At 44.0% G+C, this 16,777-nt stretch overlaps 2 protein-coding genes across 2 annotated transcripts; both read right to left on the reverse strand.

Moving 5' to 3' along the window:
- Positions 1–1,646: 1,646 nt before the first annotated feature.
- LOC123170746 (cysteine-rich receptor-like protein kinase 6) lies at positions 1,647–5,397 on the reverse strand. The gene is made up of 4 exons (XM_044588524.1): positions 4,557–5,397; positions 2,204–2,273; positions 1,965–2,115; positions 1,647–1,883 (listed from the first exon to the last, which is right to left on the reverse strand). The coding sequence occupies exons 1-4, from the start codon at positions 5,395–5,397 to the stop codon at positions 1,647–1,649; spliced, it is 1,299 nt and encodes a 432-aa protein (XP_044444459.1).
- Positions 5,398–10,928: 5,531 nt separating this feature from the next.
- LOC123169180 (uncharacterized) lies at positions 10,929–13,862 on the reverse strand. The gene has a single exon (XM_044587028.1). It carries the CDS (start codon positions 13,713–13,715, stop codon positions 11,403–11,405), a length of 2,313 nt encoding a protein of 770 aa, XP_044442963.1. The 5' UTR covers positions 13,716–13,862; the 3' UTR covers positions 10,929–11,402.
- Between the last annotated feature and the right edge of the window lie 2,915 nt (positions 13,863–16,777).

Consider the following 16,777-nt stretch of genomic DNA (forward strand, 5'->3'; position numbering starts at 1 on the left):
TAAATTCTAAAATTATCCGCTAATTTGTTGTAATCGTTGTGAGTTTGGAATTTTTTACAATTTCATAAAACATTCGTGAATTTAAAAATGTCACAATCATAAAAGCGCGGAATCAGTAAACGTACAATATTTGAAAAAATGCACACGAATGTGAAAAGATGCTTATGTTGAAAAAAGAGAAGTTAAAATGAAAAAGAAAAGAAAATGAGAGAGGAAATGAAAATAAAAGACTAATAAGAAAAATCGATAAATAAAAAAGAAAGGAGATATAATAACTAAAATAAAAAACGAAAAAACCGTAAGGTGAAATGGTAAAACAGACACAAAAAAACCCGGTCTGGGAGTGGAGCTGGTTTGGGCGGGCCCAAAATCAGTACGTAGCGGGTGCGGAGGGTACGCGGTTAGCGACCTGCGCGTGGAATAGGATTGCGCGTGCGCGTCATCGGCGGCTCGCCATTTGACACCCGACACATCTCCTTCCCCTTCCTCGTAGGGCTCGCTACACCTTCGTTTGTTCTAGCCAGGGCCGCGCCGACTTTCGCAGCAACCTCCGGCGGCTCTCCCCCGATGGATCCGGAGGTGGTCGGCGTCGGCGGCGACGGCAGGGGTGGATCGAGGCGGCGTCTTTCCTGCCTCCTCGCCCGAAGATGACAGGTAACCCGGGATTTCGATCCATCCTTTGGGGATTTTTGTTGGGGGAATGGAACCGCTGAGTTGAGTCGATTCAGTAAAGATAGCCATTCTGCAGCACCGGTGATGTTCGTGCTTCGGATTTCAGTGCAAAAGCTTCTATGCCTGGGCTAATAATATGCATCACCCTTAGGTTTGTTTGTAGGTAGGCATTGCCATTGCTGCACAAAGAGACACTCCAACCTGAAATGTACTGCACTTCACAATTCATTGGCATGAGCAGGAAGTCGTCACTAGAAATTAGCAACCGAGGTGAGCGCGTACGATTCGGCGTCACGATATGCAAATTAATTAGCCATCTGCTTTTGCTGTTTGAAGATGAGTAGATAGATTGTCTTCCTTTCTTGCCATGTTTGACCAAAGGTATGTGTGTATGTGTGTGTCGAACAAAACGCGCCCCCTAAGACACTAAGTGAATCAGCGGCACAAAGACACATCGAGCAGGATATGCCATAGGTGTGTTTCTGTCAAACGAATCGATCCTTCAAACGAGGTCAGCTTCGGGGATTTTACCACTGCGTTGAATCGATTCAGTGCATATGCCAAATATATAGGCCATGTGTGTTTATGATTATGATTTCTGTACAAAGGCTTGATTATGTGGTTGGATGAATAATCATAATCTTAGCCTACCACCCTTTTATTTCTCTACGCAAAGGCAAACGCCAACCTGAAATGTACTCTACCTCACAGTTCGTCATCAACAACTGAGGTGTATGCTTATGATTCAACATTACAATATAAACACTAATTAGTCATCTTTTACTGACATGAGTAGATTGTCTTCCGTTCATGCCATCTTTAACCAAAGTCCAAAGGTTTGTGTGTGTTTCTGTCAGAACTTTAGTGTTAAAAAAACAGAGTGAGCTCCCTCAGCAAAGCAGCAGCACAGAAAAACACATCATGCAGGATGATACTATCTGCCCTGTAGAGAAGACATTGTCACATCATTAGCACTAGGTGGCTCTTCCTCCGTAACCGAAATACGCTGGATGCTTAGGTTCAGGCAGGGCCATAGTTTCGCTGCTTAGCATCGCAACCACACTTGTTGTGCTGGGTCTGTCAACCGCATTCTCTTGCACACAGAGCAGTGCGATGTTGATACACCTCATTGTCTCTAACATGTCAGACTCTGAAACTATTGATTCATCGACGAACTCCAGCCATCTTTCCTCTTTCCACAACTTCCATGCCTAGCAAGAGCATAGAGACATATTAAATAAGGTTTTTAGATAATCAAATAATTTTGAAAATTGGATACAAAAAATACTTACATATCCAAGAAGGTTGAAGAAGTCCCCATTTTGATGGAAACACGAGTTTCTTTTTCCATTGATGATCTCGAGAATCAGCACACCAAAGCTGAATACATCAGATTTGATTGAGAAGAGACCCTCTGAAGCATACTCGGGAGCCATATACCCACTGAAAAGGCAGGGAAAACAAAACTTCTATCTCAGTTTTTTATTTGGCTGACTTATGCAGGATGGACTAATTTGTAAGAAGAGCTTACTATGTCCCAGCAATCCTTTTTGTGTTCCCTTCAGTATCATTTGAACTGAATATTTTTGCAAGCCCAAAATCTGATATTTTGGGATTCATTTCAATGTCCAAAAGGATGTTGCTTGCTTTAAGATCTCTATGTATGACACGTAATCGAGAGTGTTTATGCAAATATAGAAGTCCTTGTGCGATCCCTTCGATAATCGCTTTTCTTTTGTTCCATTCCAATAAAGCCTTTTTAGTTTCATCTGCACACAAGTTAATGATATATGTATATTAGATGGGGAGGAAGGTTGTGGGGATAATTTTAGTAGATAGAGTTAACCCATAATCTGTAACAGGAAACTACAAGGAGTAATACCAAAGATAAAGAAATCCAAGCTTTTATTTGCCAAATATTCATAGATTAATATTTTCTCTTCTCCTTGAGAGCAACATCCCAATAGCCTAACCAAATTTGTGTGCTGGAGCTTGGCTATGAGTTGGACTTCATTTTTAAACTCTGTGAAACCCTGCCCAGACTGCGAAGCTAGTCTCTTAATTGCTATTTCCAAACCTTCAGGAAGCTGGCCCTGTGGAGGTTTAAAAGAGCTTGATCAGTGATATCATCTTGCGAAATAGAAGCGGTTTACTCATCTTCTGATCGGTAACCCCCCATGCTTGTGAGTAAAATTAAAGCTACATGTATAAAATCCACTAGGTCGTACAAATTAGTGATCGATGCAAACTAGGTTCAATTTTTGTTCTCTTTGTGTACATGGATAAATGTGTTCTTTTACCTTGTATACTGGGCCAAAGCCACCTTGCCCCAATTTATTTTCATCTGAGAAGTTACTCGTAGCATCTGATAGTTGTGAAAAGTTAAAAAGCTTGAGCTCCGAACTCCTCCCTATCCCCCAGACTAGCTCTTCATCTTCCTGAGAGCTCACTTTACCAAATTCCAAAAATCAGAGTTTATGTAATCCTTTCAGGTAAGCGAATATATATGAATCTAAACAGCCTAAGAGATTTGTGAGTACAGCAACATTTCCATAACTAACCTTTAATGTTCCTTTTGAATAGTTTAAACCATACGAAGAAGCACAAAAATGATGCTAGTAGAAGCATAGCAGTGGTAATGATCCATACCTTTATTATATGCCCTAAAACGAAAGATTTCAGACAAACATAGGTGGTTAGTTGATTAGACAAATCAACCAATGTAACTACACTATAAACTTTGGTATTTATGTTTTGAGGAATATTCTAACATATTATAACCTCTTGTTGCAGAAGTTCACTTTTCAACCTTAAGATCTGAAACCAGTTGTTTTTAACCTTGAAAGATTGAATCTGTTCACTATAGCCCTTTGGCCCTATCCCAAGCGGTTTTGAGCTGATTTGGATGACATGTGGTAGACACGTAGCATCACTTCTGCACGGCAGCCCCTTGCCATGTTTGCAGCTCAAGTGAAGATTAAAAAAATACGAAACATTTATAAAAAAATGCAAAAAACCAGGGAAATCAGAAAATAGTATTGTGAGAATTAGTTTCTCTGTTTTTTTGTACTCAAGCTACCGAGATTGGATTTTGCTGACGTATAGAGGTACAGCATGTGTCTTCTGAGTCAGCTAAAACAACTTGGAACAGGGCCAATGGGGTAAATTGAACGGATTCAACAGTTCAAGGTGGAGCACAACCGGTTTTGGATGTTAAGGGAAATACAAACTTTTGTAATAGTTTAGTGTTGAAAAATGGACATTTTCTGCATGTTATAAAGAATATTTCAACATATAATATAGTCTAAGGCTGCATCGCAAGCATGGTTGTTGAATTAAAGCGTTGATCAAAGGGTAGCTGTCACCCCACCCAGGTAAATTAATTATGTCTTCCAGAACCATCAAAATTGATTTGCGGTCATTAGATCTATATGGGTGAATTAATTATGTCTTTCAGAATCATCGAAATTGGTTTGCGGTCATTAGATCTATATGGGTGTTATGTCTTTCAGAATCATCGAAATTGATTTGCGGTCATTAGATCTAGAGACTTAGATCTATATTGAAAGGTGCTCTGTACCCATAACCCCGCTCACTGTTCCAGCACAAATCTACTCGTCAACTGGGTTCCCATCAGACTCAAGCATCGAGTTAAATGAAGTTTTGGAGTAGTCAATTTCATCAAGCCTAATGATGCTTGAGTCTGATGGGCACCAAGTTTGTATTCATAAGGATGCTGCAGTATAGTCAATTTCTGTGTAATAAAGATGTGATAGGAATAATATGAATACAAACAGGTATAAGATATGGGAAAAATGCTCTTTAGAAGAAGGAAAAATGGAAGACAGACTAGTTTTGGGGAAAGAAATAACATATTGTCTTACTCTTATCTTTCTGCCTTGGAACACCAACCGGCCCTGGCGCCGGCATGTTTGTTGTTGGATCTACAACATCTGACCAGCCGGTCTTCTTCGTGGGCTGGTCATTGTAGAACTGATACGTGCTGTACCTGAAATTACACCAAACACCAGCAATCCATTCACCATGTTGCTCGTGGAAGGAACCCCTTGCTGCGCTCCTGATATTGTCGAGGCAATCCCAGCAGTCATTTGGTCGTAGGTCCAGGTTGCACTGCGCCATAGAGTACAGCAGCGGCAGTCCCTCGGATAAATCCAGGCGGCCGGTGGCGTACATCATTGTAGAGTTGTAGGCTGCCTGTTTGGCTGTCTCTTGGAGCAGCACCTTGATGTTGCCATCAATGCTGGCGTCGGTGAAGTTGGTGATCTCAATGAATTGAATGCTGGGATCCGTGGTGTCCCTAAAGATCAGCAACCTGTGTAGCACAAAACTGGAGTTGTAGACAAGGTCCTCAGTGGAGACGTGGACGATGCAGTCCCCATACAAGAAATGCATGTCCATTTGCGATCCGCAGAGCCGCCAAGCATCATGGAACGCGGTGGTGATGCAGCTGGAGCATGCAGATGCGATGGTGTCGCCGGGGCACTGTGCGACGCCATAAATGGGGTCTTGGTCAGTTCGGACGAAGCCCTTGGGCTGGTTGGTTCCTGTGGATGAGGCATTCCTGGATAGCACAGTAGATAGGAGCTCAAGGTTAGCTTGGTAGGTGCTATTATAGGGGATGCTGGTGTTGCAGATCTGCTCCAGTGGATCGCCGGCGGCAGCAAATGGCTCGAAGCCGAGAATGAGCAGTAAGACGATGAACATGGCTATCCAAAAGGTTATTCAGCCCAACCTCTGTAGCGTCTCCTTATTATCGGCATCATTTGGGAAACTTTCCCAGCTTATGGTTTAACTGCTTACTTGATTATTAATGATTAATGATAACATCTGCCTGCAGGCCGTGCAATGAAGTTGCTTAGAATACAATGCTGCTGCCGTCCAGGCATCATCAGCCTGTGTAATCCAAATTAGTTGGTAGTACAAGTGATACACGACAAGTGGAGAACAAAAATTAGAAAAAGAACAAATCCAGTTTCAGTGTTTCAGTCAAAGGAGAAGAGGTCTTATTGCGACCTTGAACGAACAGCAAAATCGAAGGTGATTCTCTTGCGACTGCTTGGTAAGCTGTGGGCTATCTGTTAGAAGCTGGATCCAGAAAGATTGTTTCCTATACCGAAACGTTTTGAAAATTATGTAAGCTCCTTTCATGCTGGCATTTGTCATGACATTGAAGATCTCAAGTATGTAAACTTGATTGGAATTTTTTATATTATGTAATGTTGTTTGTAAACCAAGTTCGATATCTCGGCAGTTTGTTAACTAAGTTTTGACCGGCATCGTTTGTTGTTTGTTTCTACTGAACTCTGTGGATAGCCCTAAAACAATAATGATGTGGGTGGGTTTTTTTAGAGAGGCTGAGGCCATCGGCAAAAGTGACACAAAATGAGGTGTTGGTCGAAGCTGAAAGCTGAAAGCTGAAAGTAGAAGTGCAATGTGGCTTGTTGTCGGCTTTCATAACATCAAAATCCTAATGCTATTTTTGAATGGGCCTGATGCCATTCCACATGGCCAGTATGGCCTGTTCTTTTTTTCTGCACAATACATGTACAGAAGCAGGTAACCAAATAGTTGGATGCATAAATATCTGATACAAATACAGCGAACTGAGCAAAATGCTCATGCAAAAGTACTAATTCGGAAGAAAGAAAACAACAACAACTCTACATAAATATCTGATACTAATTCCCAACAAGTTTGCAAAACAATCTCAGAAAAAACCTACGTTAAGGGCGTTTTTTTTCTTCTAAAAAAGACTTAATGCTTTTTGGTTGAGGAGTCACACATTTTGGATATGGCTGCAGAACGCAACACAAAGCTATAAGTTCTCCAAGACTGTGCCAGATCCGTTTGGCGTGTAATAATTGGCTTGAGGATGTGCATAACATGGTTCCTAGCTGGCTCATATGAATATATTGGTTTGGCTTGTAGTACTATATTTGGCTAGACCATGTGAACCATGTGGTTCCCTAGCTGACCCATACAATACAACATTGTCTGACGTGTACTACTATTTGGCTTGAGAATGTGCACCACGCGGTTTCCTAGCTGTCTCTTACGAATATATTGGTTTGGCGAGTACTATTTGGCTTAAGAATGTAGACCATGCGGTTTCCTATCTGGCTTGTACGAATATATTGATTTTGCATGAACTCTTTGGCGGTTCTCTAGCTCGCTCAATATATTGGTTTGGTGTGTGATATTTGGCTTGAGAATGTGCATTAAGTGGTTCCCTGGGTCTTACAAATATATTGGTTTAGCTTGTACCCTTTGGCTTAGAATTGAGAATGTGTACCATACGGCTCTAACTGACTCGTACCAATATATTGATATGACGTATACTATTTGCTTGAGAATGTGCATCACCCAGTTCCCTAGCTGGCTCGTATGGATATTTATTAGCTTATGAGTATTTAACATGAAAATGTGCACCACACAGTTACCTAGTTGGCCCGTACAAACAAATCGGACATATCCGCCTGTCTAAGAGCATGGTTAATAGTATAGCCAAGTTGCTGGCTATATGATCTTGCCACATCATCTATTGCTAAGCTTATAGCCGACAAGTACAATATTTGCATATTGAAATGTACTGGACTTTCACTTCATAATTCATGTCTAAGCAGCTAGCTAGCTATCGTTTGATTATGAGAAAAATATGTTATTGGTCCCTTAAGTTCCCTAAAAATTTAGACTTGGTCCCTCGATTTTCTTTTATACATTTGATCCTTCAAGTCTCAAAACCTGATAAGTTTGGTCCAAAACCAGATTTTGAGTATGTTGACCGGGATTTGGCCGGGTTTGACCATGTTGACCATGTTTGACTGGTAAATAGTAAATTAAAAAAAATCTGAAATTTCGTGACAACCAACACGCTTGGGTGTGCTAGGTGCATGTAAATTTTTGTGGTCAAATAACATCCGAGGAGCTCTAGCCAATTTTTTTATTTCACAATCTTTTCGCTATTTTTTGAATTTATCATTCATCGGTCAAACATGGTCGAACCCGGTCAACATGCTTAAAATTTTGTTTTGGACCGATCTTATCCGGTTTTGAGACTTAAAGCACCAAATGTATACCAAAAAATCTTGAGGGACCAAGTCTATACTTTTGGGGAACTTGAGGGACCAAAAGCATACTCTTCTCTTTGATTATTGCAATGTACTCCCTCTGTTTTTATTTACTCCGCGTATTAGCTTTGGTCAAAGTCAAACTTTGTAAACTTTGACAAGTTTAGAGACAAAAATATTAACATATACAATAACAAATCAGCATCATTAGATTCAAGCCAAAAGATAGAAATGAAAGTTGTTCCCATAGAATGAGATTAGATCCCGCCCCTCGCCATTACCGTATGAGCAGGTTTTAAAGCCTGCAAGTTAAGTTGTTGGCTGCTCTTAGCGATTGAGTGCCAACATGAGACCTATTTGAGGGATAGGGGGAAAGGGGCCCTAAAAATCATATAAATAGGGTTGTAGAAAGACCACTTTCATTCGACGTTCCGGGGCGCCCGATTCGATCGACGAATTTGGCGAGCTGATCCGCTTTGATCTAGGAGAAAGCCCAGTCAGCCACCTTTTCGGTGCAGGTCACGAAGTTTCCTCCCGGGGCCCTTAAATCATTGAATTCATAGGCATAGGGGCGTCCCAGGCAGTGGTTCATTCAATGAGAAAGAAAGACAGGAGGGCAGGATTCGTCGTGTCGGGCTAATTCATTCTGGGAAAAAAGGGGGAAGGGAGTCACCTGAGCTATGCGAAGGGAAGGAAGTCGTGGGCTGAGCCGGAGGTCACTTGGATATCGTGGAGGTAACTGACGATGAATTCGTCTCTTGCCTCACCGATCTGAACACGGAGTTTCCGAAGCTACAAGAGTGCTTGGTTAAACGGTGCCATTAAGTTTCAACTGTCTTTAAACTTACTACTTCAAGTGCAATTATCAACTCCTTGCAAAATTGTTGGCTTTCTCATCTACAAAAGGCAAGACGTAGTTCAAGTTTGGTATCTACTTGAAATCGAATGAAAAGGAATGCACTCCCTTTGGTCGGGGTTCGCCATTCGATGCCTCAACCAAAGGGATTATTGGAGGTGGTAGTATGAGCCAAGATAGTCGCCGCTTGATTCGATCTTCAGTTTCGACCTTCATCAGTCAGGAAAAAGAAGAAGGACCCACTTCCACACAAGAAAATAGAGTTGGAATGAAAGATGGGGTAAAGATGAACTTTATTCTCCTAGCTGCTCTCCATCCAGCTTTCCACTGCTTGAAGTGATTGCGACAACTACGAAGAAACAACGAATCCCAACTTGCTGCTGCCGCCCCAGGACAAGTGAAGTGCCCCCGTCGACTATGGAGGAGCTTTCGACGTCCGTGCTGCATTAGCAGCATCTCGCTACAACTCCCTTGGCAACCCTAGCACCAACAGGAACAACTCAGTTCAAGCTAGCAACAACTAACAATTTCTACTTCCTTGAACAAGAGCTTGCTTTTAGTTCACGTTAGCTACATTCGTTTTAATAGAAAGATGGTTTGTAGATTCTGCTTCTTAAGGGCTGGGTGTCAAAGTCCTCAGTAGGTGGTTTGGTCCTTCAAATGCCTATCTGTTGTAGTAGTCCCCGGCTCCTCTAGGGATGGGGGTAGGCCCAGCCCAGGCTTGTGCGGTTAAGGTTGTTGTACACGACCTCAGTTGAGCATTCAGTTAGAGGCGGCGATCGCAGGTTCGCCGGAGGAGAGGGTGTTGCGCCGCCGTGAAGTCTTATCTTTGTCTGGCTCCGATCTCTGGAAGCGATTAAACTTCTTCTGGTTATTCTTCTACTGCTTATTGCTATCAAATGTACTTTCACATCATATAGATTTGTTATGGTAACTATTTATATTCTTTTCTATAAACTTGGTCAAACTATAGGAAGTTTGACTTTAGTCAACTCTAATATGCGGAGTAAATAAAAACGGAGGGAGTACTGTAAACAAATATAAGACATTTTAGCTCACTACTTTGTATTACCCAGTGCCAAATTAGTTGTTTTAGATATTTTTTTAGCTATGGATGTATCTGACACGAAAACGTCTAGATTTATTTGTATCTAGATAAATCTAAAATAAGTAATTCAAGACAGAGGTAGTATTCGTTTAAAGTGGGAGTACTACTTTCACTTCACAATTCACCATCCACGAACACAAGCTTGTCAATAGCAACTCTTTTTTTCTTTTTTTCTTTTTTTGAATAGGTCAATAGCAACTGAGGTCAATTTATATTCAACTTATATGCTTTTGCAGTTTGAACATGAGGAGACCGTCTTCCTTTCAGTTAAAATAAAGTAAACAAGACTATCACCGATGAACAAAATTTGCATAAGAACTCATTTTTCATTTTGACCATTCAGAAATTCATCACAGACAGTTGGAAGTTCACAATTCAGTTTCACCCACATGTTCATTATGGCTCCTTTCATGAACTCTTATGTTGACAAAAATGGAAAATCTTGGTCTTCTAACAGACAATGTGTGCTTATCTATTTTACTTTATGGTACCCCCTTGCAGAAAAAAGAGGAATCGATGGCATATGTTCATAAAATTATGGTCTCAAAAAGAAATCGATGTCCACGAAAAGTAGTACTAGATCGGAAATGGTGGAAATGTACCCAGAAAGAAACCCACACGAAACAAAGTGAAAACACATTTATTCGCTGTCGATTGATAAACCAAAAAATTCACAAAGTCCGATCTTGTTATTTCTAACAAGCATACCATAATCAAACTTCAGCTTTTCTAGGAAAAAATACCCAAATTAATTAACAAATATGTTTCTCTAACGTCCAAAGAGAAACCCAAATTGCAGAGGCAAAGAAAAATTGCAGGGGGGAAATGCTGTGGGGTTTTTTCCCTTGAAAAGGGGAGAATGGCAGAAGAAAAATTGATATACTGCTCAAGGGAGAAATACTGGCTTTAACAGTTAATGGATATCTTACCTGCGTAGCTGACTCAATTGCAGGAAAAAAACACAGCATCATCCTTCCTAGTCATGCAAACCCACTGATATCAGCTCAAAGCGCACTCAAAGAACTTACGAATAACTCTGTCTCCCTGATAGATGCCTACCATTTGATGAACATAAGAAATTTTGGCAATTATGGAGTGCTGTCTATTTCTGCAGCAAAGCAATGCTATTAATCTGTAATACGAAAACTGAGGCTCTCATGAGCAAAGCTACCAAATTGTAGATTTAGTGATGAGCAGAGACACCAAAATAGCCCATGAATCTGAACTTTAGACCCCAGAAAAAGCCTTCATAGGCAGTGATAACAACACGGTAACATTCCAGTTTGATCTAGTTAAATAAATGCGAGTTGTAAGTTGCACAACGCTAAAGAAACTGAATCGAATATGACAGGTCTACTAGTCCTGTACGACACGGATCGGAATCAATAACTAGAGTGAAGTGCGACAAAAGATGATGCAAACTACGGCCACATAACATACTTTCAGATTTTAGATGCAGTAGGCAGTGTGGTTCTCCAAATCACGAGGTAAAACTATTTGGGGGACGCTTCCGAAAAAAATTCCCAGGGAATCGCACTTGGACTGGACTGGATAGGCCTTCAAAATCTTGATTTGACTGATGGAAGACACTGCAAAATAAATATTGATGGACTAGTGTGACATTCTGCCGGAGCACGTCAATCATACATCACCATCTTTCTTCTTCCTTTGTTGAAGTTCAAAAGTACTGACGTTGCCGATAATTTGGACGAACTAAGCTGAAGAAGCCTGGGCGGCAGTTAAGCTGCAGACTGCTGCTGGTAGTCGGGTATACGGTCTCCAATGTCTGGTTTCTTGGGTCATAGTACCCCAGTGCTCTTCCAGTGTCAAGTAAGATACGTCCGACATCGTCAATAGCCAACGGAATCACGAGCCTCGCTTCTGTTCTCAGTGAGAAGTCTGGCCACTGTCCAAGCTGTATCCAGTGCTCTCTTGTCCATCCTCGGCCATCATTAAGTGTACCTGGCTCCTGCTTGCGCCATATGGTCATCGTCTCTGTATTTGGGCAAATGTGCACGACACGAACCTGCCCGGTGAGCTCCGCCACGAGCATCCTACCACTGTCGCCCATGGTGAGTGGTGCTGGTAGGACATCGAAAGACTCGTTGCAGATGTCAAACACAAGAATTGATGAGCAGCCCGCACTGAATCGTGACTCCCCCATCCAGTACATCTTGCCCCCTGCATAGACCGGTGGCACATCGACGGTCACCGGGATCGGTGGCGAAGGAGCCACCATCTTCGTCACGCAATCCGTTAGCCTCCGGATGCTGCACCCCATAGTGTAGCTCCCAGTGTCAAAGTTGCGTGATTTATAGGCAAGAACCACGATGATATGCTCCTCCCTCAATAGGTCGTACCCCAAGCCAACGCAACCGGGGTGAGCAGCAGCAGCGTCTGATGGCTGCTTAAAAGGCAAACTGCAATGGAAAACCTGTGCTCCAGTGACAGGGTTGCACACGTGAACACCATAGTTGTTGTGGGCTATGAGGAGGAGGCCATGGCAGGGCTTCGAGCTCACCACCCTGCGATGTAGCTGCTGCATTTGGCATGCCAGTTTCAGGTCGTTCAGGCAAGAATCCAGTGAGGCGAACTGCCAGTCATAAGGCATGGAGGAGAGGACAACACGGGCAAAGGAGCTCCTGCCTGTGTGCTCGTAGTGCAGCCTGATGAAGCGGCCAGACTCGATGATGGCGCGCCAGGTCCGACATACGCACTTGAGCCGCCCAAGGATGCGGGCTGGTAGCCGACGCAGCACCTGCGCCAGAACCTGCAAGGACTTGGACGAGAAGATGATGTCCTCATGAGGCCGCCCGGTAGACTCGAGGCTTTCCTCATACGGTGCCGCAGGTCTCCGCGTCATGGAGTGATGAGTAATCATGCTGCCATCAGCGAGAAGGTCCTCGACATCTCCGTTTGCAGGGTCGTACACAACAAGTTGATGGGCACCCAAATTTTCCCTCCGGATATTGCAAGGCTCTGGCCTGAGCAGCACGCGGTTGCCATCATCAACGATGTCGAGCGGGATGACGCTCGTGGAGCATCTCAGTTGTGTTGCTGCTGGAGACGCCGCGTCCAGGTTGACGCGGCAATGTAGGTCCCAAGCGCCCGTCAGGGGGTCTCGCAGAATCCAGATGTCATATGAGCACACAGCGGAGATGTCTTTGAAGAGGCAAAGGCGCCCGCCGAGCTCTGTTATCCGCCAGTTCGTCGTGTCCATGTCTGGTGGCGGCAAAATCCCGAACACCTCATCGGCCATCGAGAATGACATGACGACCCTTTCGCCGGTGTAATTCTTGTGCGGCTGGGCGGCCCAGTACACCTGGCCCTGGGCAAAGACGCTCTGGTCGGTGCAGTAATTGGTTGCCCAGGCTAGCGGCATCGTCCTGGCGGCACCGGACGGCGCCCTCCAGTACCCTGTGGAGTCAAGCACGTAGACCTCGCACGCCGGAGGGAGCTCACCGCGGCAATAGAGGCGCACCACCTTGTGCTTCCGGATGCTTGGGTCGTAGCCGAGCCCGAGGATGGCATGGTTCTGCGGCCAGGCGCCGGACGCCTCCTTGCCCTCCGGGAGCGCCGTCACCTGGCCGGTGGACGGGTTGTAGACGTAGTGCCCGCGGGCCGGGCTGCAGGCCAAGAGCAGGTTCTCCCCTTTGGCCTCCAGCACGACGAGGCCGCGGCACTGGCGGGTGACGGCGGCAACGCGGCGGACGGCGACGAGGGGGCGGCGGGGCGACCACGCGTGCACGGTGGTGTCGTCGCCCGAGTCGGGGTCTGGGAGGAAGACGAGGCTGCGGGAGCCGTCCCGGCGGTTGGCGAGGCGGAGGTGGCGGTCGATGAAGCCGCTGGAGGAGAGCGCGGCAGCCCAGGCGCGGGAGAGGCAGCGGCAGCGCTGCACCGACTTGGCCGGCATCCGCGCGAAGATGTCCTCCAGCAGCTCGTCCGGAACGCGGGAGCCCGATTCCGCCGCCTTCTTGCACGGAGGAGCCATGGGCGCGGCGCCGTTGGGGAAGGCGGGGGTCGGGGACCCTACCTCGGTGGAGTGACGGAGAGAATGGCGGCGGCGGCGGCGTGATCTACTCTGCTCCGTGGGTGAAGGATAGGAGGTGCGTCGGCCCACTTGCTGGGCTTATGCGGACTTACGTCAAATTGTTGGGCTGGTCAGAATCAAGGCCTGAGACATGTAACACGCTGAGGCAGAACGGGCATGCCGACAGAGGTTCTCTGTGCAGATTATACGGAAGAGGAAGTCAAATCCGCCCTGTTTCAGATGTTTCCTACACAAAGTCTCCGGGACCGGATGGATTTTCAGCTTATTTTTATCAACGCCATTGGGATGTGTATGGGGCCGGATGGATTTTCAGCTCATTTTTATCAACGCCATTGGGATGTGTATGGGGCTGAAGTGACAAAGGCTGTTCTCAGGATAGTAAGAGGGGAGGAAGACGCAGAGTGTATCAATGACACCCTTTTGGTCCTCGTACCAAAGGTAATGAGTCTAACCTTGCTTGCTCAGTTTAGACCTATCAACTTGTGCAATGTACTGTATAAGATTGCTTCGAAGGTGATCGCAAACAGGTTGAAGCAGGTTTTGCCAGACATCATCTCAGAGGAACAGTCCACTTTTGTTCCTGGTAGGCTCATATCTGATAACATAATTACGACTTACGAATGTTTGCATTTTATGAGAGGGAGTAAGTCAAAGAAAAACAGCCACTGTGCTCTCAAGCTGGATATGATGAAAGCTTATGATAGGCTTGAATGGGATTATCTCCAAGCAATGATGGAGAGGCTCGGTTTTGCTCAGCAGTGGATAAAGGTGGTAATGAACATGATCAAGTCAGTATCCTTCTCGGTTCTGTTTAATGGAGAAAAGTTGGAGGAGTTCAAACCTAGCAGAGGTATTCGGCAGGGAGATCCTATTTCCCCTTACCTCTTCTTGATAGCAGCAGAGGGCCTTTCGTGCCTACTGAAATCAATTCCTCAGTCAACAGCATTCTCTGGAGCCCAGGTGGCACCGACAGCTCCGGTTGTCAACGACTTGCTCTTCGCTGATGATAGCCTGTTGCTGTTCAAGGCGAGTACAGAAGGGGCAGAGGTGGTATCAAACTTGTTGGAGACATACTGCAATGCATCGGGACAACGAGTGAATACTGAGAAGTCATCTATTTTCTTTAGTAAAGGATGTCCACAGGTGACAAGGGATGGGATTAAAAATACTTTGCAGGTTCATGATGAGCAGCTGAGTGATCGATATCTTGGGATGCCAACGGATGTGGGGCATGCAAAGAATGATACTTTCAAGTACCTATGGGACAGGGTGTGGGAGAAGATTAAAGGGTGGATGGAGAAATTGTTGTCATATGCTGGCAAGGAGGTTTTAATAAAGGCAGTGGCCCAGGCCATACCTGTATATTCCATGTCTTGTTTCAGGCTCCCTAGAGGAATTTGTGGAAGCATTACATCTCTGATTAGACAATTCTGGTGGGGAAGCAAGAGAGGGAAGAGGAAACCATGTTGGGTATCATGGGATATTTGCACAAAACCAAAGTACATGGGAGGACTTGGATTTCGAGATATTGATCTCTTTAATCTCTCTTTATTGGCAAGACAAGCATGGCGCATAATTCAGTCTCCGCTCACCTTACACTAGTACAAAACAGGGCTTTCGTCACAGGGCAATATTCACATTAGTCCCGGTTCAGTCACGAACCGGGACTAATGTGAGCATTGGTCCCGGTTCGTGCGGCTAAGGCATTAGTCCCGGTTCACCTGGACCCTTTAGTCCCGGTTGGTGCCACGAACCGGGACTAAAGGGTGCGATGCCCATTAGTACCGGTTGGTGCCACCAACCGGGACCAAAGGACATGTGCTGCCCGCGTCGCGGCCAAAGTTTAGTCCCACCTCGCTAGTTGAGAGAGCTCGAGAGTGGTTTATAAGCGCTGCTGTGCCCACCCTCTCGAGCTCCTCTCAATTGCAGGCTTTTGGGCCTAACCGTACACTGTGTGCCTGTGGGCCTACTGGGCCACCTGCGGGCCTGAATCCTGGCCCATGGTTGGGTTTCTAGTCGTATTCAGGCCGTGGTGGCCCCAGTAGATGGCACTTTTTTTCTTTGTTGCTTTATTTGTTTTATTTTGTTTCTACTTACAACAAAATACTTACTGTTGCTATTTTTAGTTATTTTATTAAATTTTATTTTTTAATTCTTTTTGCTTTTAGGTCACAAAAATTATAAACTTTCTGTTAGTGCCATTAGTTTTCAAATTTGAATTCTTTGATTTTGTTATTACTGTGTTTTATGATTCTATTCAAAAACAGATTTTGTTATTTTAGTTTCTAACAAAAAAATCTTTATAATAATGCTTTTTGCTATTAAAATGTCTAACAAAAACATTCTTTATGAAAATTCTTTTTGCTATTAAAGGGCCCATCAAACTCTACCCCCCTGTGGACCGCCTTTTCAGTTTTAGAAAAAACAAAAGAAAATGATGGAAATGTCAAAAAAATAAAATAAAATAAGTTTCCCATGTGATATGTGGTCTAGTTGTTGGGAAAATTAACAAATATGAATTTCGACTTTATTTGCAAAATCTCTCTGGAATTTCTTAAAATGGGCATAACTTTTGCATACGAACTCGGATGAAAAAGTTTTTTATATGAAAAATCATCTACTCGAAAAGTTATATCCGAATTTAACTGGGGGAACCCCGTTAAACATTTTCAAAATCCTCAAAAACCTAACAGAAAAAAGATACGGGGCTTTTAAGATCGGGAGAGGCAAAAAAATTCAAAAAATTTCTAATTGTGGTCAAACTGTGGTCAAACAATGGTCAAACTAATTATTCTAGAATATTAGTGTTACTAAATAATTATTTCAGTTTTTTTGAATTTTGGTCAAATCCGGTCAAACTGTGGTCAAACAGTGGTCAAACAATGGTCAAACTAATTATTCCAAAAATATTAGTGTTACTAAATAATTATTGTTTTTTAAAACAATAGTTTCAAACTCAAACAGTGAAATGTGTCACTTCATGCTCAAGCTAAATTCCTGAG

The sequence above is a fragment of the Triticum aestivum genome, chromosome 7D (assembly GCF_018294505.1).
Source record: "Triticum aestivum cultivar Chinese Spring chromosome 7D, IWGSC CS RefSeq v2.1, whole genome shotgun sequence".
NCBI lineage: Eukaryota > Viridiplantae > Streptophyta > Magnoliopsida > Poales > Poaceae > Triticum > Triticum aestivum.

What these genes read in the sequence shown, in the direction of transcription:
- LOC123170746 (XM_044588524.1), bottom strand. Translation starts at nt 5,397, where the DNA reads ATGTTCATCGTCTTACTGCTCATTCTCGGCTTCGAGCCATTTGCTGCC. An exon ending in TCCAAGGCAGAAAGATAAGA is followed by an intron (nt 2,274 to 4,556) that starts GTAAGACAATAT and finishes CCAAAATATCAG; the next exon opens with ATTTTGGGCTTGCAAAAATA. An exon ending in AAAAGGATTGCTGGGACATA is followed by an intron (nt 2,116 to 2,203) that starts GTAAGCTCTTCT and finishes CTGCCTTTTCAG; the next exon opens with TGGGTATATGGCTCCCGAGT.
- LOC123169180 (XM_044587028.1), bottom strand. Translation starts at nt 13,715, where the DNA reads ATGGCTCCTCCGTGCAAGAAGGCGGCGGAATCGGGCTCCCGCGTTCCG.